The sequence below is a fragment of the Stegostoma tigrinum genome, chromosome 23, assembly GCF_030684315.1.
Source record: "Stegostoma tigrinum isolate sSteTig4 chromosome 23, sSteTig4.hap1, whole genome shotgun sequence".
Taxonomy (NCBI): domain Eukaryota; kingdom Metazoa; phylum Chordata; class Chondrichthyes; order Orectolobiformes; family Stegostomatidae; genus Stegostoma; species Stegostoma tigrinum.
In genome coordinates, this window is record NC_081376.1 from 35,819,962 (window position 1) to 35,847,211 (window position 27,250).

The window sequence follows — 27,250 nt, forward strand, 5'->3', positions numbered from 1 at the left end:
TCCCTAGAAACCTCCATAGGTATAACTTCTTTATCCTATCAGCATTCGAGGTAGTGCTGTGTCAGGCACTGATAGTAATTTGATAGTTTTGTTTGGACTTGGAGCTGGATTAGTTTTGTAAATCTCTAGTTAGGTTTGGACTGTTTAACATCTTTTGCCGTGACTGAAACTTGCAGGCTTAGCACAAATAGGTCAGCAAACCTGGGATCCTCTGTTCTGGTTGGCTCTGCTACTCTACTCCCCAACCCACTGAGTTTCCAGGGAAGCCAAACGTTGGAGTGAATGTTTCTTGATTTGTACACCTCTAGTCTTGACGATTCCATTTTGCACTTGGCCAGTTCCCCACATTATATTTTCAATTAATTTAAGATAATCCTAAACCCTACTGCCTGTGTCCCAACCTTCTCCAAACTCATTCAACCACAATCAGCTCACATCCTGCAAACCTGCAATACCTTCATTCTAAAATTCTTAGCCTTCTGAAATCCATTTAGACTTCCCCATTATTTCTGTAACCTGCTCCAGCCCTGCTTTTTGGATCTGCTTTATGGGCAGCACAGTGGCTCAGTGGTTAGCACTGCAGCTTCACAGCACCAAGGACCCAGATTCGATTCTAGCCTCCGGCAACTGTCTGAGTGGAGTTTGCACATTCTCCCCGTGTCTGCGTGGGTTTCCTCCGGGTGCTCCAGTTTCCTCCCACAGTCCAAAAGATGTGCAGGCTAGGTGGATCGACCATGCTAAATTGCCCATTGCGTTCAGGGGTGTGTGGATTATAGGGGGATGGGTCTGGGTGGGATGCTTCAAGGGGTGGTGTGGACTTGTTGGGCCAAAGGGCCTGTTTCCACACTGTAGGGAATCAAATCTAACCTCTACAGTCCTCCAGGTTTAGTCTGTGACATTTCCCAATTTTATTTTTTTCCAATATCTTGGCACTTTTTGCTATGTTAAAGGCACAGTATGTCTCAAGTGGAGCATTAACATAGGCAGTGACTAGTTTGGCCAAATGGCTTGTCACATTTCAGTGAGGGAAAATGTAAAGACGCCATAGACCCATAGGGCTGCTCTCACATTAGAGAGAAAAGACTGGTGGTGGTTTAACCTGACAGTCGCCATGCCTCAAGACTCGTTTGGCATTATTGTGCATTACAAACTAGTGATCCAAGCAAATGAGCGAACCAAACTCCCAATGCGATATCTGCCAGTAACTTGGCATTAACAGTTATTAAGCAATGTTCACTGACAGCTTCAATAATTATTAAAATATTGTTGAGTAATACTCACCAGTAACCTAGGTTTAATATAGTTTAATGCAGTATATTCTATGGATAGATGCTTTGCTTTATGAAAGATGGATGTTCTGCGCTATATGACTATGCGTCAGAGTGTCTGGTTGCTAAGTTTTACAAACCAGTATGTCCTGGTACAGATTGCAGTAAACTTTTTACAAAGGTAAACAGTGGAATGTCTGAGTCAGATATTGGTCCTAACCAGAGATCTATGTATATTTATTTTGAATGCTTTTCTTGATTTGTTTTTCAGGCTACTTTTTTAATTTTTGGAGCCTTCTTTTCCATTGTCACTAATTCCTTTATTATATTGTACAGCCAAGTGACAACATTATCTTCTGTAATTGTGTTGTCCCATACCGAGGTAGTCACAAAAGCAGAATTAGAAGAATTAATCAACATCCTCAAAAATCAACCCTTTATTAAACTTAAAGCTGCAACATATGTTTCAGTTTCTTAGACACACAGCATTTAAATTGGTAGCAGATAACAGCAATAAGTTAGCAACACAACTTTTTGAAAATAACTTAGCACACCATTATCTGAAAAATTCCTTCCACAGACTAGTAATAGCCAATGTGTTTCCGTTGGATATGCATAAACTGGAAGATTTTTTAACTAGGCAGATCTGCACTTCTGATCTCAATATCAGGTTAAATTTAACTGTTGCAATTTTATTACAATAGCGCCCCTTTGTTAGTAATTTGCAAATTAACTCAGTGAAGTTAGTCAAAAGAGTGTAGTGTTCTGATGTGTATTCTACCTTGAGGCCACTGTTACTTATAAAATGGAGTGATGTTTAGCATTGCATTAAATAGCTTTAGCTGAAATTGCCCCAGAACTATGTGGAAATGTTACCTACATTAGTTGTATTAAGCATTCTTAGATACAACTTAGAGTTTGGTAAATTGCATGGCATTTTTTTCTTTAACTATTGCGTGTGGGTGTGAGGGAAACTTGATAGTGCTGAAACGATCATACTTACTGCCTGTTCCCAAAGGGCCCTCCACAAAAACATGACTGGTTTTGCAACTGAATGGCTTGCTTAATCAGTTTAGAGTTGACCCTTTAGAATGCGATTCAAGTTATATTTAGGATACAAGGTTTATGGCTGGTTGAATATCAAATTAACGCATTGACCATTTGATTCTGGGTTCTGAATAACCAGATTTATTTAGTAGTACATGTCAAAAAGTGGCTGAGCGAAACTAAGTGAAATACTTTCACTTTTAAAACATTTCAGTCTCTGACTTCCATGGTGGATTGGAACTCGTGTACTTGAAATTACTGGACAGCAACGCTACTTCATCCATATCTAAGCAGTGTAAAGATAAATATATTTGAGTTTGCTAGTACAAGTGAAATAAATGAAAAAAATTTATTGATTTGATTTTTCAATCCAATAACTAATCAGAGGTAGGGTCCCATTTAGAATCATAAATAGCATTTTAATCTCTAAGTTCCAGAATCTCACTGTTGTGAAATAAATGAGCTAATGAAATAAAACAGTGTGAGAGTAATTTACTGATAACATTTTTCGTTCTGGTCTTAGCAACACTTGCGTAAATGGATGGAGGTGGTAGTCCTTACACATAAAGGAGGACAGAGGAGTGATGGCAATGTAAGTTCTAAAATCTGGTTTATTGTTGAATAAATTTAATGCAACATTTTGTTTAAGCGAGGCTTTCTGAAATAATGCTAAATGTGACATGTTATGATTAATTAGCAATCTACTCCTATGAGTCAATTATAATGAAGTCTGTGGAGTTGTTGGTTTGCTTTTAATCATGCTTTTTTTTCAAGGTTATATGTTTATAAGTGATTATAATTTATGGAAACTTTGTACTTAATTGTTTCAAGAATGTCTAATTAGATTCCATCATTTTGACTAATTTTAAGCTCTTTCAGTTTTGTGAACAATTAACTTGGAAAAAATTGCAATTCATAGTTCCTGAAGAACCATTAGGCAAGTTTCCATTCTGAATAATTATGACTCAATAGTAATGTTTCAAAACATAACAGGAAATCTTTGGTGATAGCAAAAACTGAAGCTTTAGTTTTTATTTCTCTTCTGCCATCCCTTAATCATCCTCGTGAGGTTGTTTGTTGTAAATGCATAAAATCTATAACTAAACTGAATTTTTCACTTTATTTTGTGGAAATGCATGTTACTGGTAAGGTCAACACTTGTTTTGAATCTCTAATTATTCTTGAATTGAGCAGCTTACTATGTCGCATCATTACTAATGGATCACATGGAGGTCAGATCAACTAAAGATGGAAAACTTCCTTCTTTCACCAACATTAGTAGATCAGATGGATTTTTATGGCAATCGATGATGGTTTCACGGTCACCATTACTGAGACTAACTCAATGTTTGAAATTCATTAATCAAATTTAAATTCCATCCACTATCGTAATGGGTTTTGAACCCGTTTCTCCAGATTTTTATACATCTGGTTTCAGATTTACTAGTCCTGAGACCATACCACTGTGCCACCATATCTCCAGTGATGAATGCTGTCTTCAATATACTGCAGCAATTTAAATAAAAGCAATGTTTTAATTTGACAAGCACCATGTTTATACCTGTCACTCTGGGGCTGGCACTCCTGCCTCTTGAGTCATATGGATGTGGCTTCAAGTCTCATTGCAAAGACTCGTTTTTAAAAAAAACATAAGACCATAAGACATAGGAGTGGAAGAAAGGCCATTCAGCCCATCGAGTCCAGTTAATCATGGCTGACCGGCATTTCAACTCCCCTTACCCGCACTCTCCCCGCAGCCCTTAATTCCATGCGAGATCAAGAAATTATCAGTCTCTGCCTTGAAGACACTTAACGTCCCGGCCTCCACTGCGCCTCGTGGCAATGGAGGCCACTACTCTCTGGCTGAAGGAATGTCTTTCCATTTTCCGTCCTAAATTGACCCCTCTAATTCTAAGGCTGTGCCCACGGGCCCTAGTCTCCCCGCCTAACGGAAACAACTTCCCAGCGTCCACCCTTTCTAAGCCATGCGTTATCTTGAAGTTTCTATGAGATCTCCCCTCAACCTTCTAAACTCTAATGAATACAGTCCCAGAATCCTCAGCTGTTCATCGTATGTTAGGCCTCCCATTCCGGGGATCTTCCATGTGATTTTCTGCTGGACACGCTCCAGTGCCAGTATGTCCTTCCTGAGGTGTGGGGCCCAAAATTGGACACAGTATTCTAAATGGGGCCTAACTAGTGCTTTATAAAGTCTCAGAAGCACATTACTGCTTTTATATTCCAACCCTCTTGAAATAAATGACAACATTACGTTCGCTTTCTTAATCACAGACTCAACCTGCAAGTTAACCTTTAGAGAATCCTGGACTAGCACTGCCAGATCCTTTTGTACTTTGGCTTTATGAATTTTCTCACCGTTAAGAAAATATTCCATGCCTGTATTCTTTTTTTTTCCCAAAGTGCAAGACCTCGCATTTGCTCACGTTGAATTTCATCAACCATTTCCTGGACCACTCTCCTAAACTGTCTAAATCTTTCTGCACCCTCCCCACCTCTTCAGTACTACCTGCCTGTCCACCTAACTTCATATCATCGGCAGACTTTGCCTGAACGCCCCCAGTCCCTTCATCCAGATTGTTTAATATATAAAGTGAACAGCTGCGGCCCCCAGGATGAACCCTGCGGGGGACCACTTGTCACTGGTTGCCATTCCGAAAAAGAGCCTTTTATCCCAACTCTCTGCCTTCTGTCAGACAGCCAATCCTCAATCCATGCCATTAGCTCACCTCGAACACCATGGGCCCTCACCTTACTCAGCAGCCTCCTGTGAGGATATCCCTGTGACAGTTTTGAGGGAATGGTACACTGTTAGAGATTCTGTTTTTCCAGCTAAACCAAATCCCTGCCCATGTACTCAGTGGATGTAAAACATTCGCTGGCATTGTTCTCAAAAAGAGCAGGTATCTTTCTGGCTAATATTAATTCCTCCATTCAATGCTGTCCAAACTAACATTCTGTGCAAATTGGCAGTTCCTAAATTTCAAAAATAGTTTATTGACTTGAAAACTGTTTTCAAACACTCTGAAAGATGCTATAAATTGCAGGTATTTCTCTTCTCCATTTCTGGGTCTTATCCATTTGGGGTAACATTGTGTGGGAAATTTAATCCCCTACTTCTTACTCGTCAACTTTCATTTGTAGAATTCAGGTTGTGTTGATTTCCCCTTGTAAAAATTCTCCCTAGTGCTTTAAATTTTAATGACCTGCCACTTCCCATCCTCCCCTGCCTTCAAGAGCTAAAGAAATAATGATTGCAAACCTATTAAAATCTTTGAGCAGATATGTTTCACAATAACATACGTTCTTCAAAACACTCAGTTTTTCACATTAAGATTGATGGGTTCTGATGTCATCTTGATGTCCTTGTGTTATCAGACAGATTAAACCCAAATTTTGAAGTATGAAAGCCAGTGTATTACTTTGCATGGAAGGAAGTACCTTTAACACTGTTTGGGTTAATTGTTTGTTTTTACTAACATTTTATTTGCACTATATTAGCATTTTCCCTTTGTCTCCAAATTGATTTTCGTAATGTATTTTAGCTATAATAATTTTTGTTGATTCTTGAAGAAGGCCATTAGTCCCGCTGTGCCTGTGCTGGCTGTTGAAAGAGTTACCCAAATGGTCTCAGTCCTTTTTTCTTTCTGAAAGCTGAACCTATGTAAGACAGCTCAAGTGAGCCCATTGCCTTTAAAGTGCAGTCATTCAAACCAATGACCCCATTTGAGACCCATCTCCATTAGTACATAACAAACTGTGAGCACTTTCCAACTATGGTGAAATGATGTTTTGATGAATGTCTAGGGGTTACATTGATTTATACATTCTCACAGTCGCTAGGTCTCATTGTTACAAGTAGCACTTATTGCCTGTCCTATTCCTTTTTGTCATGATTCTTGTTTTGGTTTAGCCTGCCTTGGAGGGGGTGGAGGTGAGAATTCTGGTAAAGGCTGTGAGTGCAGCAGGAAATTATCCAGTGGTGTTGTGATGTCTTCTTTGTCTTGTATTGAGCTGTTGTAGTAGTGCGTTCGTTCGCATTGTGCATTTTGTTCGAAGTTGCAATGCTGTAGAAACCTCTGGTGGTTGTCTTATTTGTGACCTTGTGGAGTTGAATCTAATGTGTTTTAAAAAGTGAAGCGCATGTGAAGGACTTTTTTTATTTTAGAGATGGTGTTCGGAGATTTGATGAAATTATCTGTGGGGATCTTTATTTCGTATCAATGTATTTCCTTGTCTTTCTTTCCCTCAAATGTTTCCACTTGCATATATTGCATGTCTCTCAATCAGCAATTCTCGGGAGGACCATACAGCCATATAAAAGTGCTTTGTGATCGAATCCATTACACAAGAAAACAAATCCTTCTACTGGCCTTTGGCAATGTGATATGTTTTTAAAAAACTAGCTCAAGACTGGAGAATGTTACTTTATGTCTGGGCTTATATCTCATTGTGTACCTAGATATATTGAGTAAGAAGTAACCATTGTTGTATTAATTATTTATTCCTAAAGGTTTTTGTTATGTACAAACTTGCCATATGTTGGGAAATATCTTTTGAGTTCTTCTGTTGCAGCATTTTAATATTCTCCTCCAAACCACTTTACCACATATTCAATCCCTGTCATCAGGAGAAAAGGAATTTGTAGAATGTTTACTAGATGGTTTTTGGAGTAGCTTGTGGTAGAGTCGACTAGGGAACAGGAGATTCTGGATTTGGTATTGTGTGATAAGGCAGACTTGAAGTTAAGGTGAAGGAACCCCTGGAGTCAGTGACCAGAGTATGATAGAATTCATCATGCAGTTTGAGAGGGAGAAGCTGGAAGCAGATATAATATTTTTCTTGTTTAAATTAAGTAAAGATAACTTCAAAGACGTGCGGGAAGTGCTGGCTAGAGCTGATAAGAAGGCAAGCCTAGCAGGGAAGATGGTGAAGCAGCAATGAAAGGAGTTTCTGGGGGTCAATTTGGGAGAGACAGCGGAAATTCTTCTCAAGGAAGAAGAAACATACTGAGATGAGGAGCAGGCAACCATGGCTGACAGGGATGGCATAAAAGCAAAAGAATAAAAGTTCAATGTGATGAAATGAATGGGAAGCTCGAGGATTGGGAAGTTTAAAAAAAATGGCAGAGGGCATCTTTTAAAAACAAAAAGTGGGGGGAGAAGATGAAATAAGAGGGAAAGCTAGCTAGTAATTGAAAATTGCAAGAGTTTTGTTTTTGGTTATCTAAAAGGTAAAAGAAAGGCAAGAATGGATATTGGACCACTGGAAAATAAGGCTAGAGAAGTAATAATGGGGAGCAAAGAAATGACAAAGGAACTAAATAGGCACTTTGTGTCAGTACGCAGTGGAAGATGTCGGTGGCATACCAGAACTTTGAGAGTCAGGGGCAAAGATGAGTGTAGTGACTGTTACGAAGGTGAAAGTGCTGGAGAAGCTGAAAAGTCTGAAAGATAAATCACCTGGACAGGTGGATTAAAAACCAGAGTTCTAAAGAAGATGGTTGAGATTGTGGTGGTGATCTTTTAGGACTCACTAGAGTCAGGGAAGGTCCCACAGGGCTAGAAAATGGCTAATGTAATGTTCCTGTTTTTAAAAAAAAGAGAGGGGGCAAAAGAATTATAGGTTGGTTAGTCAGACCTTGGTCATTGTTAAAAAATTGTCATTATTGAGGATGAAATTGCGAGGTTCTTGAAAGTGCATGTCAAAATAGAGCTGAGTCACAATATCTTTGTCAAGGCGAGGACATGCCTGACATATCTGTTGGAATTCTTTGAGGAGGTAACAAGCAAGTTGGACACACAGCTAGTGGATGTGATATATGTGGATTTCCATCAGGCATTTGACAAGGTGCCACACAGGAGACTGCTAAACAAAACAAGAGCTCATGATGTTAGGAGCAAGGTCTGGGAATGAATTAGGATTGGCTGACTGGAAAATGCTAGAGAGTGGGGATAAAGGGGTCATTTCTAGGATGGCTGGAGTTCAGTGTTGGGACTGCAGCTTTTGGCATAATACATTTAACAATCTGAATGAAAGAACTGAGGGTATTATTGCCAAGCTGACACAAAGGTAGATGAAGCAACAAGTAGTGTTGGGGAGAATGCAGAAGGACATGGACAGACTTGAAGAGTTGGCAAAGAAGTGGCAGATGAAATACAATGTGGGGAAAGTGAGAGTTAATGCACTTTGATAGAAAGAATAGAGGAGTAGATTATTTTCTAAATTGGGGAGGGGGGAAAGGGTTTGGAAATATGAAGTACAAAAGGATTTCGGAATCCTAGTTCAAGATTCTCTGAGGGTTGACATGCGGGTTCAGTTTGCAGTTAGGAATGGAAATGAAATGTTAGCATTCGTTTCCAGAGGGCCAGAATACAAGGGCAGGGATGTACTTCTGTGGCTGTCTCAGGGTCTGGTCAGACCACATCTGAAATATTCTGAGCAGTTTTGGTCTCCATAATCTAAGGAAAGGGTTCAAAGGAGTTTTACAAGAATGATCCCAGGGATGAAGGGCTTATCAGATAAGGAACGAGGACTCTTGGTCTGTACTTGAAGTCTACAAGTATGAGGGGGGGATCTGATTATCGAGAAGCCTAGACAGTGGATGTGGAGAAATTTTTGCCACTATTAGGATAGATTAGGAAAGGGATCGAAGGTTATGGTGAGAAGACGGGAATAGGGTTGTGAAACAGATCAGCCATGATGAATGGCAGAGCGATTGAATGGGCTGGCTGACTGACCTGATTCCACTCCTATATTTTATGGCCTTATATCAGGGAAAGATGCTTGGCTTATAGGATGCTGTGTGTTAGAGGAGTAGCAGTGAGGTCCATTAAAATACGAGCTTATCGATGTCGGCTTTGTTTTCCCATCCTAACTCTTAATATCTCCCAATTCCTTTTGACCCCAAAAGCGTTTATATAATCTCATTTTACAAACTGTGATACTAATTTGATGACAATATACAGGAAAGAAATAATTTTCATTTTGGGAAAAAAAATTTCAGTGCAACCCATTTTGGATCAGTGTGCAGATTTTTGAATATGATGTGAATATTCACAAGTGGTAAAATGCTGATGGGAGCTTTCTTTAATGAGCAGTTTAAATTATGTAAAGACTGTTCGTATTGAGCGGTTTCATTTGTTGTATCTTATTTCTGCCACTCATCTCTGGATTTCAGTTAGGCAAGAAAACAAATATCTCTGTCTCAGACTTTGATTTGAAGAACGAAGATTATTTAGGAATTTTGCAGAGTGTTCAATAATAATCAGATGACATTACAACACAAATAAGTGAGAACTACCTTTTGAGGGTATGCTATAGAGTTTCTGCAATTGAAAGACTTGCACTATTCTATATGCATATTTTCTGTTTTCAGGAAATTATAGCCCTAAAAGCGGGAAGTGGGTAGAGTTATGTGTGTAGTTAATAGACTGATGCTTTACATCTGTACAGTAACTTAGTGCAATGATCCTTTTCATAATGCTGCTAATTTGCCTGTACAGGAAATGAAAATCTGCTCGGCCATCATTAATCTGTTCCACTTAATTCCGGCTGCACCTCAGACTCTAGTGAAGCCTCTGCTGGAGGTAGTGATGAAAACTGAGCGGGCTATGCTTATTGAGGTAATTTAACTTGATACTGACCCTCCTCAAAATCATTGCCTTAAAGTACTTGACATTAACCAAAAGCAGATGTAATTAACTAATGAAGGCATAGGTTGCTGGATAGCGCTCAGGTCAGGCAACATCTCTGCAGAGAGAAAGAGTTAATTTCCAGGAGTTTATTGTCACCAGAAAAGTGTTACTGACCTTATTAAATAAATTTTACCCTTACTAACATGATGATGGAATTAAAAATTTCAATTGGAAGGAAGGGAGATTCCCTCCGTGTTGGTCTTAGTGTAGCCCTGCAGTGTTCTCTAACCTGAATGACAAGGACAGATCATGTGGTGCAGTGAACAGAAGTCATGCCAGCCCAATGTGCCAAAACTAAGTGCTGCACTGTTTGTCACAATATTTTCAAAATAGAAAATGCATAAGTAGAAAAACTCAAGTCAGATAAATTTGCAAAACATAAGTTTATGCAAGTTTTAAAAAGTCAGATAAATGGGATAGAAATTATGCCAAATACTTCAAATTAAATCATTTAAAAAAAAAATCAGATCTCTTCTACGCTGATTTGGAAGTTGAAATGCCTTCCAGTGCCCCTTGCCTCAGTGGTATTGATTTAAATTGCTCTCAAAGTGACTGTTTGTTTACTTCTGGAAGCACTGCTCTGAAAATATTATGATGTAAGCAGTTTCACTCCAGAAGGATGCCACTGCCTGTGCCTTTGCTGTTTGTTAGTAAGCACAGCTCCTCTGCTTTTTCTACTTGGCCTACAAACTTGTTCTCAATGTGTACTAAACTTTTAGTTTTGATTTGCATTCACAAAAAGTTTGGATCCATGTTGTTTAAGTTAAATAGTGTTAAATATTGTTAAAATATCGTTAGTGTTAAAATAGTGTTTCAGTTAAACTGTGTACTAATTTTCTTTGAAATTTTTCAGTTTAGAATCCATGTTACTGTAATTACCGCTTCTGTTGTTGGAGCATTCTGCAAAACAATAGGGCAGTGATGAAGAATCTTCAGGATCGTTTTAATGGGAAGAAATTAATCTGCTGTCAAGATAATTCTCCGTGATCTCTGCAGGGGTGTTCTGAAAGAGGGGCATACTTTAGCTAGTGAAACAGGATTGAGGAGAAAATTAGTAATATCAACTTTTACAACTGCTCGGATAAGGAAACTGTAAACAACAGTTTATCCTTGATATGAAAATGTGTTAGCAATCTGTGGAATGTTGATCCTGAGTGGCCCTCGAATGTAGAATGTAACTGGTGAAAAAGGCAGTTATAAAATGATATTTTTATTCAGCAAATGAATCTAGTACTGCCACTAGATGAAAGAATTTGTGCTTTGCTTCAAATTTAAATGAAATTCACAAAATATATCATTTTTTGCTTTTATATAGGCTGGAAGTCCATTTCGTGAGCCTCTGATCAAGTTTCTGACACGTTACCCGGCACAAACTGTTGAACTCTTTATGATGGAGGCCACTTTAAATGATCCTCAATGGAGCAGAATGTTTATGGTAATGCTCAAATTGGCCAGGACTTCATCAGTAAATTAATTAACCTCTGTGAAGTTAATTATAACTGTGGTGTTTTGTTTTCTTCATTTAGATGATGCTATTGCATGTAAAAATGTGGAGATGGCTTTAAATTGGTCTCATTGATATTGTGGAAACCAGGCTAATGGTGTTTGATAAGTCTGCTCAATCTACTTAATGAAATTGTTCACTACACTGCCCAACCTTTTGTTCTGAAACCTACTCTCTTACTCCTTTCCAGAGTTTTTTGAAGCATAAAGATGCGAAGCCGCTCCGTGATGTGCTGGCTGCCACACCAGGCCGCTTTGTCAACCTGCTCTTTCCTGGTGCACAAGCTGCAGTAAGGCCCGGGTCTCCTAGTACCAGCACTATTCGATTAGATCTCCAGTTCCAAGCCATCAAAGTGAGTATGTCTGCCCAGTTGGTTGACTGCTGCAATCCCAACTTTCTCTTTTCACTATTGTGTTGTTAGATCTGCCAATTTTTTTTGAGTGTGTAAAGGTTTAAAGTTAATGTACTAAATTTTATTATGTACATGCAGCCATGATGTAAAAAGTAGTAACAGTCATGGAATATGAAATTTACATGAAGTTCTTCATAAATTCGGCAGGTGAATTTCCTTCACGATTAGTGCACAGATGAACGCAGAATCTGAGGAAATCCACGAATCCCAAACTTAACCACCAGGGATTATCAATTTTTATCTTCAAGTTTGAGCGCTTGTAATTCTATATAATGTTGCAATCAGATTTGTTTGAAACAGCATCCAAATTTTGAGGCAGTAAGGGGTGAAGTAGCCATCGTTCCGCTGTCTGTTTGCATTGATTGGCTTCATCCAAATTACAAAAGAAAAAATTTACTTCTTTCCCTCGGAGCTGTGGAATAATTCCAGAATGAGGACATTGTACAGGTTCCTGAATGAGGAAGTATTCAAGGTGGTGAGACTGCTGTGGATGATTTTGTCTGCTCTGGAGATTATTTCTACAGTCAACTAATGTGAGCAGCTATTTTCACAAGTGAAAGCATTACTTGCCAAGTTTCTTTTCCTTCAGTTATTGATGACAGTGTTAGCAGAAACCTCTTCCCGTCAGACTTCCATTTATAACTGGAATAGTAACAAATATGTATTTGTCCAGCTTGGGATAAAGACCCTGCAAATCAAGATCAAAATTGCTTGCTTTCAGTCTACTCCTCAATTGCCTGTGCTATTTTCTGGGAGCTTGGCCTCAGCTTTAGTTGAGTTGGGATCTTGTCTGAGTCTGATGGTTTCGGATTTATTTCCCACTCCAAAAATGTCAGCCTAGAATCCCGGCCCCCACATTTAATGTAGTATTAAAGTGGAGGAGCTGAATTTTGAGACTTGTAATTAAGGCTGTATTTGGGCTTTCTGGTGGATGTGTAAAACAAAGTGGCAAAAAGGCTCAAGGGAGTCCTGACCAACACTTGTGTTTCAACCAACCCTTCATAATCCTCATTAACTTGTGAATATTCCCATTGCTGTTTGTGGGGGCCTACTGTTTTAGAATTGCTTGCAAGTACAATGGTTTGTAATGTACACATTCCATAAAAATATATGGAAAATGCTGAGATTGTGAAAGGTACCCTATAGTTGCAAGTCCTTTCATCGCAAAATGTCTTATTTGAAACCAAAATCTAATTTGATATTTTGGCTTCGTTTCTGAAGAAGGGTCCTGACCTGAAACATCACCTTTCCTGCTCCTCTGCTGCCTGGCCTGCTGTGTTTCTCCATCTCCACACTGTTATCTTTGACTCCAGCATCTGCAGTTCTTACTATCTCTCTTGATATTTGGTCTTGCTGTAGTAGACAGGTGTCTACTGTGCTGATTGTTTCTTCCATTGTAAATCATCACTAAAACCTACTGTTATGGCCACTATTTACAGGTTGTCAACAGGCCTCCCATCTCTACCAGTAGAGTAACCAACTGGTATTGGAGATTATGTATGATGCACGCTGTGGTAGAGTTGCAGATATGTACTTTCAAAACTATTTGGCTTGGGTTAATTTGTGATAAGCTGAGCGTGCATATTAATGGGCGTAAATCCTTTCAAGTTTTTGAGAAGACTTGTAACTCGGGTAGTGGATGAATTTGTAAACATGCTCACTGAGCAGGTGGGTTTGGTTGCAAACTTTTTGCCACCCTGCTAGGTAACATCGTCAGTATGCCACTGGTGAAGCATTGGTGTTCTGTCCCACTTGTTATTTATATGCCGTGGTTTACTGGGATGGTAGGTATTACTTCTGGCTTTGTTTCTTAATGGTTTGTGCACAGGGTGTAATTCAGTGTGTTAGATGGAGTTCTGATTGGAATACCAGGCCTCCAGGAATTTCCTGGCATGTCTCTGTCTCGTGTGATTATTAATGTGTTGTCCCAATTGAATTAGTGTCCCTCATTGTCCGTGTGTAGTGAGACTAGTGAGAATTGGTTGAGTCTCTTGGTGGCTCGTTTGTGTTCATGTATCAGTATTGTCAGTTTTCTTTTCGTTTGGCTTGTGTAATTTTTCTCACAGTGCTTGCCTGGTACTTTGTATATTACTCCAGTTTTGCTGGTTTTGGGTATGGAATCCTTATGTTTGCCAATAGCTGTCACAGGGTGGTTGTCGGTTTGTGGGCTACTGTGATACCTCGGGGTCTGAGTAGTCTTATGGTCATCTCTGAAATGTCCTTGGTGTATGGTAGGGTGATTAGTGAGTCTGGCCATGTTGTCTTCCTGTTATGATCTGTCTTGTATGTAGCGAATTCTGCTTTTTGGGTGTCCATTTCCTTTGAAGACTATGTATAAGTGCTCTTGTTCCACGTTGTGTAGTTCCAGGTTGCTGCAGTGTGTTGAGGCTTGTTTAAATGGTGTACTGATTCCACTCCGTTTGTGGGCTTTGGTGTAGTTTGTTAGTGTAATTGAGTATCTGATCCGTATATGTAGTCTTTCTATGTACGCTAGTCGGGAGTTCCCTGTTGTTTCTGTGTTCTGCCATTATGTCCAGGAACAGTAGTTGATTGTCGTTAATTTCTTCCTACATGAATTTTATCCTGGTAAGGATATTGTTTGTGTCAGTGCGTTTCTTCTAGTTTTGTGCATTTAATAATCAAGGTGTTATCTACATACTGGACTCAAAGTTTGGGTTGTGTGGTGGGGAGTGCTGCCTGTTCTAATCTTTGCATTATTGCTTCTGTAATTAGCCCTGATATTGGGGATCCTATTGGTGTTCCATTGATTTGTTTGTGTATGCTGTCATTGAATGTGAAGTCACTTGAGGCACAGATCTAGTAGTTTTATGGTAGTGTCCTTATTGATGTTTTTGGTCTTGGGTTATCTGCTTAATTGATTCTTCTAGCAGTGCAGCAGTTGTTTCTTTGGCTATGTTGATGTTCACAGATGTAAATAGTGCTATTACATTGAAGGATATTACCTTGTCCTCTTCTGTCCTGGTGTCCTTGATGTTGAGGAATTGTTGGAATGAATGGATGGATTGCGTACTTTTTACCACTAAGTATTTCAATATCTGTTGTAGCTCTTTGGCAAGTCTGTATGTTGGTGTACCTGGCAGTGAGACAGTGGGTCTGAGGGGGACCCTGGTTTGTGTACCTTTTGGGAGTCTGTAGAATCTGGGCGCGTTTGATCCCTCTGGCTCAATTTTTAGTAGGCTGTCTTGCTGACGTCTCCTGAGTTGTGTAATTTCTTCAGGGTTGTTGTAATCCAGTTTCCTAACTGTTTTGCCCCTTACTGGGATAAAATTCATGAAAAAAGATGACAACAACCAACTACTCGTTCAGGACATAATGGCAGAATGCAAAAACAACAGGGAACTCCAGAATAGCGTACGTGGAAAGACCACACGTACAGACCAGATACTCAATTACACTAGCAACTACACCAATGCCCTCAAATGGAGCCGCATCAGGACACTATTTAAACGAGCCACAACACATTGCAGCAACCCGGAACTACACAAAGTGGAACAGGAGCACCAGTACGGAATCTTAAAACAAATGGATACCCAAAAAGCACAATCCGCCATTACAAGACAGAACAAAATAGGAAGACACAACATGGCCAGTCTCACTAATCACGCTGCCGTGCATCAAGGGTATTTCAGAGATGCTGTGTTCATCCAGCCTCACATTTCATTATCTTGGATTCTCCAGCATCTGCAGTTCCCATTATCACAGATTTACCAGGATGTTGCCTGGTATGGAGGGAAGTTCTTACGAGGAAAGGCTTGAGGGACTTGAGGCTGTTTTCATTAGAGAGAAGAAGGTTGAGAGGTGACTTAATTGAAACATATAAAATAATCAGAGGGTTAGATAGGGTGGATAGGGAGAGCCTTTTTCCTAGGATGGTGACAGCGGGCACGAGGGGGCATAGCTTTAAATTGAGGGGTGAAAGATATAGGACAGATGTCAGAGGTAGTTTCTTTACTCAGAGTAGTAAGGGAATGGAACGCTTTGCCTGCAACGGTAGTAGATTTGCCAACTTTAGGTACATTTAAGTCGTCTTTGGACAAGCATATGGACGTATGTGGAATAGTGTAGGTTAGATGGGCTTGAGATCGGTATGACTGGTCAGCACAACATCGAGGGCCAAAGGGCCTGTACTGTGCTGTAATGTTCTATGTAATATCTATGACCATAAGACTACTCGGACCCCTAGGTGTCAGAGGAGCCCACAAAAAGACAACCACCCTACGACAGCTACTGACGAACATGAGGGATCCCATACCCAAAACCAGCAAAACTGGAGTAATATACAAAATACCATGCAAGGAATGTGAGAAACACTGAATAAGCCAACCCCGGAAAAAAAAATTGACAATACCGATGAACACCAACGAGCCACCAAGAGACTCGGCCAATTCCCACTTGTCTCACTACACATGAACAATGAGGGACATGAATTTGACCTGGACAACACATTCATAATCGCACAAAACAAACAGACACGCCAGGGAATTCCTGAGGCCTGGTATTCTAACCGGAGCTCCATCAACAAACCCATTGAATTAGACCCTGTGTACAAACCACTAAGAAACAAAACCGGAAGTAATACCAACCACCCCAGCAACTGAAGCCTATAAATAACAAGTGAGACCGAACACCAACGCTTCACCAGAGGTGCACTGACGATGCTATCTAGCAGGGTGACAAAACGTTTGCAACCAAACCCTCTGGCTCAGCCAGCATATCTACAGGGAAGTAAATCCTGTAATGCATCCACATAGATTTTCTTCTCTTGATAATTTGAATAGTATTTCCAGAATAGTTTGAGCCCATCATAATTGCAGATAAATCTCTCCCCATTAAGTTTTAGGGTCATTACAAAGGTAGTATGAACTTGTAATGATCCCAGTTAATATTGCGAATGGATAAGTAATATTTCGATTTTTTAAAAAAAATTAACGTGGTAGTCTTTCACTGAAGCATAAGCACACAATTCTGCAGATTTAATTCTCATAATAAAGCAGTTTATCATGCAAAAGAAATAAAAGTAGAATAAACCAACCTAAGATATCTATATAGTGAGAGTCCTTTTCCCAGGATGATGTCAGCTTGTACGAGGGGACATAGCTACAAATTGAGGGCTGATAGATTTAAGGCAGATGTCAGAGGCAGGTTCTTTACTCAGAGTGGTAACGGCGTGGAACGCCCTGCCTGCCAGTGTAGTTAACTCAGCCACGTTAGGGGCATTTAAACAGTCCTTGGATAAGCATATGGATGATGATGGGATAGTGTAGGGGGATGGGCTTAGATTAGTTCACAGGTTGGCGCAACATTGAGGGCCGAAGGGCTTGCGGTATGTTCTATATACAGCACAGTTTGAAAGATTGCAAAACAAAATCCTATCTATTCTCTCCCCCCGCAACACCATCACTTTACAGTCACATAAAACCCGGAGATATTACTGTTCCCAACTTAACCACACCTTTTCAGTTGTGATCCTGTGAACTGAAACCTTTTGTCTTGACCAGTCACAACTGAGAGCTTCAACTTCCTCAGCCTTTTAAGAATCTCCAAAATTGTAACCAAACTTTCCTGGACTGTAAGTTTAAGTGCACTTTTTCACTGAGTTAACTTACTTCCTAGCAGACTAGACACCATTCCTCGTAGATGCTAATATCTGTATTGTGTAACAAGGCAGGGGTCAGTGACAGCAACATTAGAAAAATGAAGATACTTAACCTCTGTGCTATTTCCCAGACTGCAGGCTTTTTGTTATAGTTTCATTCAGCTACTCTGCTCCACCAATTTCTGTTTTGTTTAACAGATTATCAGTATCATTGTAAAGAATGATGGGAACTGGCTATCTGGCCAACCTCAGCTAGTGAGCCACTTACGCCGGGTCTGGGTGAGTGATGCTTTCCAGGAGCGACACCGTAAGGAAAGCATGGTCGCCACTCACTGGAAGGAACCAAAGCTTCTCGCATTTTGCCTGTTGAATTATTGCAAGTATGCAATGTTTCCTCTTGAAAACAAAATGGACTAATGTAATTTATTTGTTAAAATGTGTGCTTTTACCGTTGCATATTTCCATGTACTTGGAAAAGTCTCGCACTTGTAGTTGCTCTCTATGACTGAGATCTTTGTAAACTTTTTGCTAAAAATCCATGCCTGATGTTTAAGAAATACAGCTAAGCTTTCAAGCATTTGTCAATCAAGCACCTAAAATTTCATTACTTTTGGATTTTTTTTTGGCATGCCTGTTGTATTATTTTCACATGTGCATCTTTGTTGGAATCTGTCATAATAGATTAATCGCACAATCATACAGTGCAGCAGCAGGCTGACGTGCTTGCCTTGTCTGTGCTGGCTCTTCTTTCATCAGTGCCACTCTTCTTGTTCCTCATTGTCTTACAAGTTTTTACGAGTTTTACAAGTTAATTATCCAATTCTGTTGAAAATTATGGATCCTTCACCAAATAACTTCAGTCTTTATTCTTGACCTTCCATACAACGAAAACAATTCATCCTTATTTTCTCTCCAAAAGCTATTCATAATCAAGCAGTATTTAATAATTTGGAATTGTAAAAACTTTTGAACACTTCAATGTTGATTCAGTGTCTTTGGAATTTGTTTTGAGGTTGCAGCTACATTCATAGTAAGTTGTTTGAAGCATATACTGAAGTAGTTCTGTTTTAATCTATCTTAGAAGTAACTGATCTATTATGAAATTTAACTTTGCTGTAGACGGAATTACGCAGAGATTGAGCTGCTGTTTCAACTGCTTCGAGCATTCACTGGGCGTTTTCTGAGCAATATGACCTTTCTGAAGGAGTATATGGAAGAAGAGATTCCGAAGAATTACAGTGTGGCACAGAAGCGTGTCCTGTTTAACAGATTTGTGGAATTTTATGATCCAAACTTTGGAGATGAGCTTAAAGCCAAGGTAACCATACTATATAGTAGAAATAAGCAAGGTAGCACATTGAACTTGCTTCAGCCATGTTCAGAAATTTCTAGAATTGTTTATCACTGGGCATATAAATGTTTAACTCCCGGAAAATGTCAATATAAAACAAACCCTCCTGATCTGAATCTTAGAATCTTACAGCAGAGGAGGGTGCAGTTCAGTTCATATTCTTTGTATCAACCCTTTGAAAGTGCTGACCAGTTATTTGCATTCCTTTGCTCTTTCCCCATAGCCTTTGTAATTTTATTTTCCATTCAAATATTTATTCCATTTGTTTGCAAGTTATTATTCATTTACAGGCAGTGCATTCACGGTCTCAACACCTTTTTTGTTCTAACACATTGAAGGCCTGCTCACCTCTTGTTCTTTCTCCAGTTATCCTCGACATCTTAAGGGCTTAGATTTCTGTATTTAAATTCCTTCAGATTAGAGGCAAATCCTTGACATTTTTATAGCAAATTCATTTGCTTTGGTAAAAGGAAAGGACATTTTCTGAGGATGTACAATGTTTTAGTTTCTCATCCGATCAGTAATAACTTCAAAGTTATAATTAAAACTGTGATCTATTTCATGTGTGATCAGGTATCATAATTAATTTGTGGCTAGAACCTTTCATTTCAAAATCTCTAAGCCAGCGTTTGTATTTATATTGATGCAATTGGACCTATCCTTCTCCAGATTGATTAACTGTTATAATGTAACTTAATGGGAAAACGTAATGTATTTGTGAATTTAATTAATTTCTGTGGTGATTTGTTAATGATGGATGAATGGATTTAAATATCAAATATTTTATATTTTAATCATTGAAATGTTCGACTTTTAAATATTTGCATGACCAAAGCGACACAGGAATTTCAGCTGAAGCACTTTGATTAAATGAAATGACTACGTTCTCATTTGGCGATGCAGTTTAACAAAAATTCATGAATTAAGACAAACTCTACTGAATGTTTACTTGTTTCATTTTGCTGCATGTCATCCATTATCTTTTAAGTTTGCCTGAAGATACGTGCAAAAATATATCAGCTCAAGATTATGCTTTGTGCAATTGGTGGCATTTGCTTAGCCAGATGAACCATTGAAGGATGTGCACAGCTGACCTTTGGTCTTGTGATCTGATGCGCTCCTCTTCTCTAATTACAAGCCAGATCTTGCTCTGCGCAAAGCATATGTGTTCATTTCAACTTTTCGTGAAGATTTTTAAATGACATGTTGATATTTTTAGGTGTTACGCAAGTAAGCTTTTGTTTCGATCTTCAGAACTGAGAAGTGACTAAGCTCTAAAATATGCAATTTATGTTTGAAAAGATGAGCTGATGGGCTGACTGACCTCTTAGTATATGATATTACTCTGATTCTGTGGCATTCAAACATATACAGTGAAAGAAATATCATATGCTATTTGTTGGTGATTTTGCTGTTGCATTTTTTTTTAGGCTCTACAGCACATATTGATCCCTGCTTTCCAATACAGCTTTGACAAAGGTGAAGGGGAGCAACTTCTAGGGCCTCCGAATCCTGAGGGAGATAATCCTGATAGTATCACAAGTGTTTTCATTACAAAGGTAATGTTAATAGTTTGGATATTTTTGCAAGTTTCTTGTCTGTAAATTTGTGTCAAAGAATTTTTTTTATTACGCATTCATGACTTTGCTGTTTGCTGTGTTGGAGTAGTAAACTGCTTAATTCCAAGAAATTATTCATCAGTTTGAAAGTGTGATTATACTTCATTGTAATTTAAAATGTTGTCCCACCTGTGGTAACTCATAAATCATTTCTGTTTTTAACAAAAGGGGTTTTAGAAGGTAAATAGTAGTAATTCAGACATTTTCTACAATTTAATGTGTTTCCAGCAGTGATCTCTGTACCTTGAGCATCTTTAGAGGATTCAAGATGCTTACAGCTTTTATATAATTTATTTTCTGTGAATGTATTTTTTTACATAATTGTGATTACTGATGTTATGAAGGCGAGGAAAATTGCTTTGGTTGCCAGAAGCGTTTCCTCAGAGACAGTGTCTTTATCTGTTCAATAGGACGTGGTATTGTAGAATCATACAGCATAGACAGGGGCCACTTAGCCTGTTTTTCCAGTGCTGTTTTCTTCAGAAACCTATCCAGTGTGTCTCATCTGCTGTTTCATCATTGCCCTTCACATTTTTCCTTTCAAGAATATGTCCAGTCCCCAACTGAGAGGTGGTATTTAAATCTGCATTCACTATCTTCACAAACAATGCAACCGAGACTGTAACTCCTCTGTTTAAAATAAAATTACATTGTAAGTTTTTTTTAAAAAAATAGTTCTCTTCTCATCACCACTTTGTTCTTTAAGCCTACACTCATTAATAAAAGATTATAAATTAATCTTTTATCTATTTAAATATTTATGGATTTTTTTTTCTCAGGTACTGGATCCAGAGAAGCATGCTGAAATGTTAGATGCTTTAAGGATTTACTTGCTGCAGTTTGCAACTCTTCTCGTTGAGCATGCACCACACCACATCCATGACAATAATAAAAATCGAAACAGCAAACTGAGACGCCTGATGACATTTGCATGGCCTTGCCTGCTTTCCAAGACCTGTGTGGATCCAGCCTGCAAATACAGTGGCCACTTACTACTGGCGCATATCATAGCCAAATTTGCAATTCATAAAAAGATCGTCTTGCAGGTAAGCTTCATATTGTAAACCATGTATTTTCATGTCACTTTATATGTTAGATGTGACCGAATACCAGATTTTAAATTGAGAAAATGTTGATGACATCTACCAACAGCGATACCTGTGTAAACGGATAGTTGAGCAGGGAATCAGATAATCTGCATGATAAAATATACAAGAGACATTCTGAAACTATGGACTTGGGCAAGGTGCAAATTATGGATGGCCTTCAAAATACTGAATCCTTTTTATTGCAAATTTTGCCTTCACTGAATCAGTCGCACAAATTTCAGCTTGTTTACTTTAAGCATTCTATCTGCCCTGCACCCCCCCACCCCACAACAAAATTCTCATTGGCTTTTATGAAAGAATTTGTTAACTCCTGACACATTCAGTGTTTTGACAGAGAAGCTAACCATCTATCTCTGGAATTGTATGCTTACATGGCACAATCCTAGGGATGGAGCGGTTTCTGTGCGAGGTGTTTGATGACTGGAGATATTGTTTACAGATTATGCAATAACCATTTTGAAAATAAAGACTTATGCAAACAACATCAGTTGATCCTGTGCACAAAGTTGTCTTAGGTTTACAAATTTTACTATCTGGTATTGAGCAACAAAGTACTTTTTTTCAGCTGAGTGAATCCAACTGCTATTTTACTGTCTCCTAAATGTGTTGAACGGATTTATGTCTAGATTTGCAGGCAATCACTGCAAAATCTAGGACAAACTAGATATTTTTCACTTAACGGGCACTAAACACCAATTCAGCAACATTGTAATCCTGTTTAATTCTGGCAATCTCTTGAAATTTTTAGTTTCATTATTTGTTCAAGAGTTACAAACATTGTTGCATTTGGTTTTTTTGCAAACATTAAATTTGATTTTTTTTCATCAAGGCCATTGCATTTGTTTTTTGACAAAGCTCATTAAACTTTGGTTTAGTTTGAATAAAGATCTTAATTTGCAAAGTTTTTTTTATGAATTCTGCTTTGTATCGTGCGAGATTTTGAGTGTTATTGGTGGAAAGAAACTGTCTTGACAATTCAGCTAAATTAACTACATAATGTAGACTCTCAGACTTCTGAATCAGATCAAAGGTTTAAGTCTCACTCGAGCCTTTAAATATGTGGCTCAGGCAGATCTATTAGTAAAGTAGTGTGTGAATATATCACTCTAGTGCAGAAATGTTTTGTTTTTTGACAAAACATTGGAATGAGATCCTGTCTGCCTGGTCAAGTGAATATTCTTGACGATATTCCAAGAAAAACAAGGAACTTTCATATCTTGGCCAGCGTTCGTCCTCAGTCACTGCTTCCAAAAGCTGACAAACTTGTCTCTTGCTCATTGATGTTTGTAGGAACTTGCTGTGTGCAAAATTTGACTATGATGGTTGCCTATAAGATGGCAATAGTTAAACTTATAAAATACCAACATTTTGTTGCATCCTTAAGACTTTAGCGGTGCCGTGTTCTTAGATTTTTTGCATGCTTTTAAGGTTCGTAATAAATCAGGCATGTTGTATGATGTAGAATTTTGTCTTTGTAGCAGTGAAAATGCAGAGAAGCAAATTGGGGATTGCTCCCATAGTCTACCTTGTTATGCAACACCAAAGAAAAATGGAAAAGACACTCAGATATAGTGTCTATGTGATTTGATTAATTGAGAGAAGTTGTCTCTTGTTTTTAAATTGGCTTGGTGTGGCTTCAGTTAGAATATAACAAAAGCATGATTGTTTGAATGAACATGCAGCAGTAAAGTGATGAAACATTCCTGGGCACTAGACGGTAACGGGTATTAAGCACAATTTGACATCAACCATGTCAAAAACTTAGAAGGACTGGTGACTAAAGGTTGGCCAAACAGGTACATTCTAAGCAGCATTGTGAAAGAGCTGAGGTAAAGAGACAGCAGGGTGTAGGCAGGGAATCAAAAAATGAAATTTGGATTTTCAAGGCATCAGAATTGAAGAGGAATAGTGAGCCAGGAAATTTGTAGGGGCAGAGGAGGTTACACAGATAAGATGGTTAAAGCAATGAAGCAATTTGAAAATTGTTGAATTGTTAGGTCAGGAATCCATGCAGGGCATTGAGCTCGGGTGTGTTGGTGAATAAGCAATATAAATAATTTTAAGAGTTTGGGATGTAACCATATGTCAAGGTCAAGCGTTTCTAAATTAATTTTTCACAGGTTTTCCTCAGTTTGCTTAAAGCTCATGCTATGGAAGCTCGCTTGGTAGTCAGGCAAGCGATGGCCATTTTGACTCCCGCAGTCCCTGCTCGCATGGAGGATGGGCATCAAATGCTCACCCACTGGACAAGAAAAATCATTGTGGAAGAAGGGCACACAGTGCCTCAGCTGGTTCACATTTTGCATCTCATTGTTCAACATTTCAGGGTAAGTCCTTGTTCCAAGAAAACTGAATTTCTATCTGTTAGCTCCCACCTCAACAACAAAACATTAAGCATTTGTGACACGATGCATGCTTGGGAGGGCAACATTTTGATGTGATGACTCCGCCACTTATTTGTGTGCCTTGTGTAGACTAATTGATGGAGATTGATTACTGTGATGAGTCAACAGCTCCATTGTCATACAATGCCAAGAGGATACAAGGCAAAAAAACTTGGTCTTCTATTGTCAATCATTCCACTGTGCCCTAGCATTAGGATTATTTGTGTCAATTCTACTGGCTGTTATAGAGTTACACAGCATGGGAACAGACACTACAGTCCAGCCAGCCCATGTCAAACATAATCCCAAACCAGACTAGTCACGTTTGCCTATGCTTGGCACATATCCCTTCAAAGATTTCCTATTTACGTACTTATCTAAGTGTCTTTTAAATGTTGTAATTGTGCCCACGTCCACCACTTCCTAAGGAAGTTGATTCCACACAAGTCACCCTGTGTGTTTCTTTAAAAAAAAAAGTTTGCCCCTCCACGTCGTTTTTAAACCTCTCTTCTCTCAAATATGTGTGCCCTGGTCTTGAAACCCCACCTAGGCCTATGTAGTAACTTACTATTTTCTGAAGGGACTAGTATAAACAGACAATCAAAAGTAAACCTCCAAATTTGAAGAAGAAGCCAGTAAAGCACCACAAAGGCAGCGTTGCAGATATGTCCTACACAACAAGAAAAATTAAGGATTCCTTCCTAAAATCCACTTTGAAGGGCTAGATAGTTTTTGGTCTTTTTGTAACGGTAACTGCTTATTTTGCAGATGGCATCTCATCTTACACTATCACTTTGTAACATTCCAAGAAATGAAGAACTTCAGCAGAACAGTAGAGAGAAAAAAATCCCTTCATGATCAGAGAAATGCATTTGATTGGGTTCCAGAAGCAAGTTTTACATTCGGAATGAAATCTCTTACATTTCACTTGCGTGGTTTAAATCATTATTTGAACCTATCCATTTGATTCCTGCCTCTATTCCACTGAGTAGTCCAGTAGTCTTAATATAAAAAAACGAGCTGACAGATTGTCTTGGATCAGAAGGGGGAAAAAAATTGGATATGAATAATATTTACTAGAAAGGTGTGGTCCCTGAATGGCAGCATAGAACATAGAACTATACAACACAGTACATGCCCTTTGGCCCAAGATGTTGTGCTGACCTATTATCCTACTAAGGCCAATCTACCCTGCATACCCTACATTTTACTATCCTCCATGTGACTATCCAAGAGTCACTTAAAAGTCTCAAGTGTCTGACTCCACTACCACTGCCGGCAGCGCACTCCACATGCCCACCACTCTGTGTGAAGAACCTTACCTCTGACATCTCCCCATACCTTCCTCCAATCACCTTGAAATTATGTCCCCTTGTAATAGTCATTTTTGCTCTGGGTAAAAGCTTCTGGGTACCCTCTCTATCTATGCCTCTTACTATCTTGTACACCTATTAAATCACCTTTTCATCCTCCTTCGCTCTGATGAAGAAAGCCCTAGCTCCCTCACGTCTACCTAGCAAAGGTGTGTTATAAGTACACAGTTTATGGGAGGAGACGTTGGAAGCCTTTCTTCTTGCATAGTGAGAATTAGACATGAAAGCAACGACATATTCTGAATATTATGCAACTTGTGAGAATAATGTTTCTCTTTAGGTGTACTTCCCAGTGCGACATCACCTTGTGCAACACATGGTTAGTGCCATGCAGCGACTAGGCTTCACGCCTAGTGTCACTATTGAACAGAGGAAATTAGCTGTCGATCTGGCTGAAGTTGTCATTAAATGGGAGCTGCAGAGAATCAAAGACCAACAGGTAAAATAATATGCAGAATATCTGTTTGTCCTCTCTTTCAAAAGCATGACAGTTGGACATGTTACCTCTTCAAGATTTCATTTTAAATTCATTTTTAACTTAATCTTGATTCAGATTAAAAGTCACATCTTATTGTTTTAAGAGGGCTACCATTTTGTAAAATTCAGCCTCGTGAGGCTCAATTCCAGCAATGTAGCACTGTTTTCTTTTAAACCTATGTCAGAGAGTTGTTAACATTCCACGGGATTGCTTGTTGAAATTGTTATACATCTGAACATGAATAGGTTAATAGTTCTAACAATGAGCTGTTAAATGTTTTTGCATGTTCAAAGTTGTGTTTGTATCGAAAATCAGTGCATGTTATTCTTATTGATGAAGGAGACTCCCTGTATCGATTCACATTACAGGTGGATTTAACTCTGTGTGCTCAGTTACAGATTAGGTTGTTTTTTTTTAAAAGTTCTTTTTACTTACCGGAACGGTCACTGGACCTGAAACGTTAACTCTGTTTGTTTTCTCCTCAACAGATGCTGCCAGACCTGCTGAGCTTTTCCAGCAACTTTTGTTTTTGTTCCTGATGTACAGCATCGTTAGTTCTTTTGGCTTTCCTTTTTCTTATTCCTACCAAAATTATTTCTAGTGTTGGAGGCCCCCACTTAGGGTTGAAACCTAAATTTGTTGCTGAATCTGCAACTTTGTGAATCAAATCAAAAATGAAACATTCAGTAGCTGTCTAGATCCTCTAAGGTTTAATTTCACAAAGTAATGTCTTATTTTAGTGCTATGATTTGAGGGGGTAGTTAATCTTCCTATGGAAGATAATATTATTTATATGCCAAAACATCTTTTGGTGTAATGGAGTAAGATCCCATCATTATGTCAGCCTTGACGCATCCACTTCTGAGTCAGAAGTCTGTTGGTTCAAGTCTCACTTCCAAGTATTTACTCCAGCTGACTCATCAGTGCAGACTCATAAAGCACTTTATTGTCAGTGGTGCTCTATTTCAGATGAGACTTTAAACAAAGGCTTTGTCTACTGTGATGAGGGGACAGAAAAGATCCCAAGGCATTTGAGTGCTTGCAGGTATCCTGACGTACAACATGGGACGTACAATAGTACATGCCCTTCGGCCCATGATGCTGTGCTGAACTTTTACCTGAAACCTAAGATGTCTCTAACCTCCACTGCTACCTTATACGATCATCCATATGCCTATCTAATAGCCACTTAAATGTCCCAAACGAGGCCAACTCCACTACCCTGTTTGGAAATTATCTATTTATATGGTACATTACTGTTTATGGAATTGTGCTATGTTCAAATTGGGCGCCATGATCCCCACAGCAGGGGCTGCACTTCAAAGATACTTAATTATCTGCAACACATTAGGAACTTACAGAAGGTGCTACAT

The 27,250-nt window shown here is 38.9% G+C and overlaps 1 protein-coding gene across 4 annotated transcripts in view; it reads left to right on the forward strand.

Annotated features, from left to right (window-relative positions):
- trrap (transformation/transcription domain-associated protein) overlaps nt 1-27,250 on the forward strand; it is a 225,520-nt gene that overhangs the window by 58,796 nt on the left and 139,474 nt on the right. For 2 of the 4 annotated variants that reach the window (XM_059654068.1, XM_059654070.1), the window contains exons 30-40: nt 2,839-2,907; nt 6,247-6,267; nt 9,839-9,958; nt 11,346-11,465; nt 11,725-11,886; nt 17,762-17,943; nt 18,683-18,881; nt 20,345-20,473; nt 21,313-21,579; nt 23,763-23,969; nt 25,680-25,838. In XM_059654068.1, the coding sequence (XP_059510051.1) occupies nt 2,839-2,907; nt 6,247-6,267; nt 9,839-9,958; nt 11,346-11,465; nt 11,725-11,886; nt 17,762-17,943; nt 18,683-18,881; nt 20,345-20,473; nt 21,313-21,579; nt 23,763-23,969; nt 25,680-25,838 (1,635 nt within the window). The remainder of the gene's footprint in view (nt 1-2,838; nt 2,908-6,246; nt 6,268-9,838; nt 9,959-11,345; nt 11,466-11,724; nt 11,887-17,761; nt 17,944-18,682; nt 18,882-20,344; nt 20,474-21,312; nt 21,580-23,762; nt 23,970-25,679; nt 25,839-27,250) is intronic. The other 2 variants (XM_059654069.1, XM_059654071.1) reach the window with 1 other exon arrangement.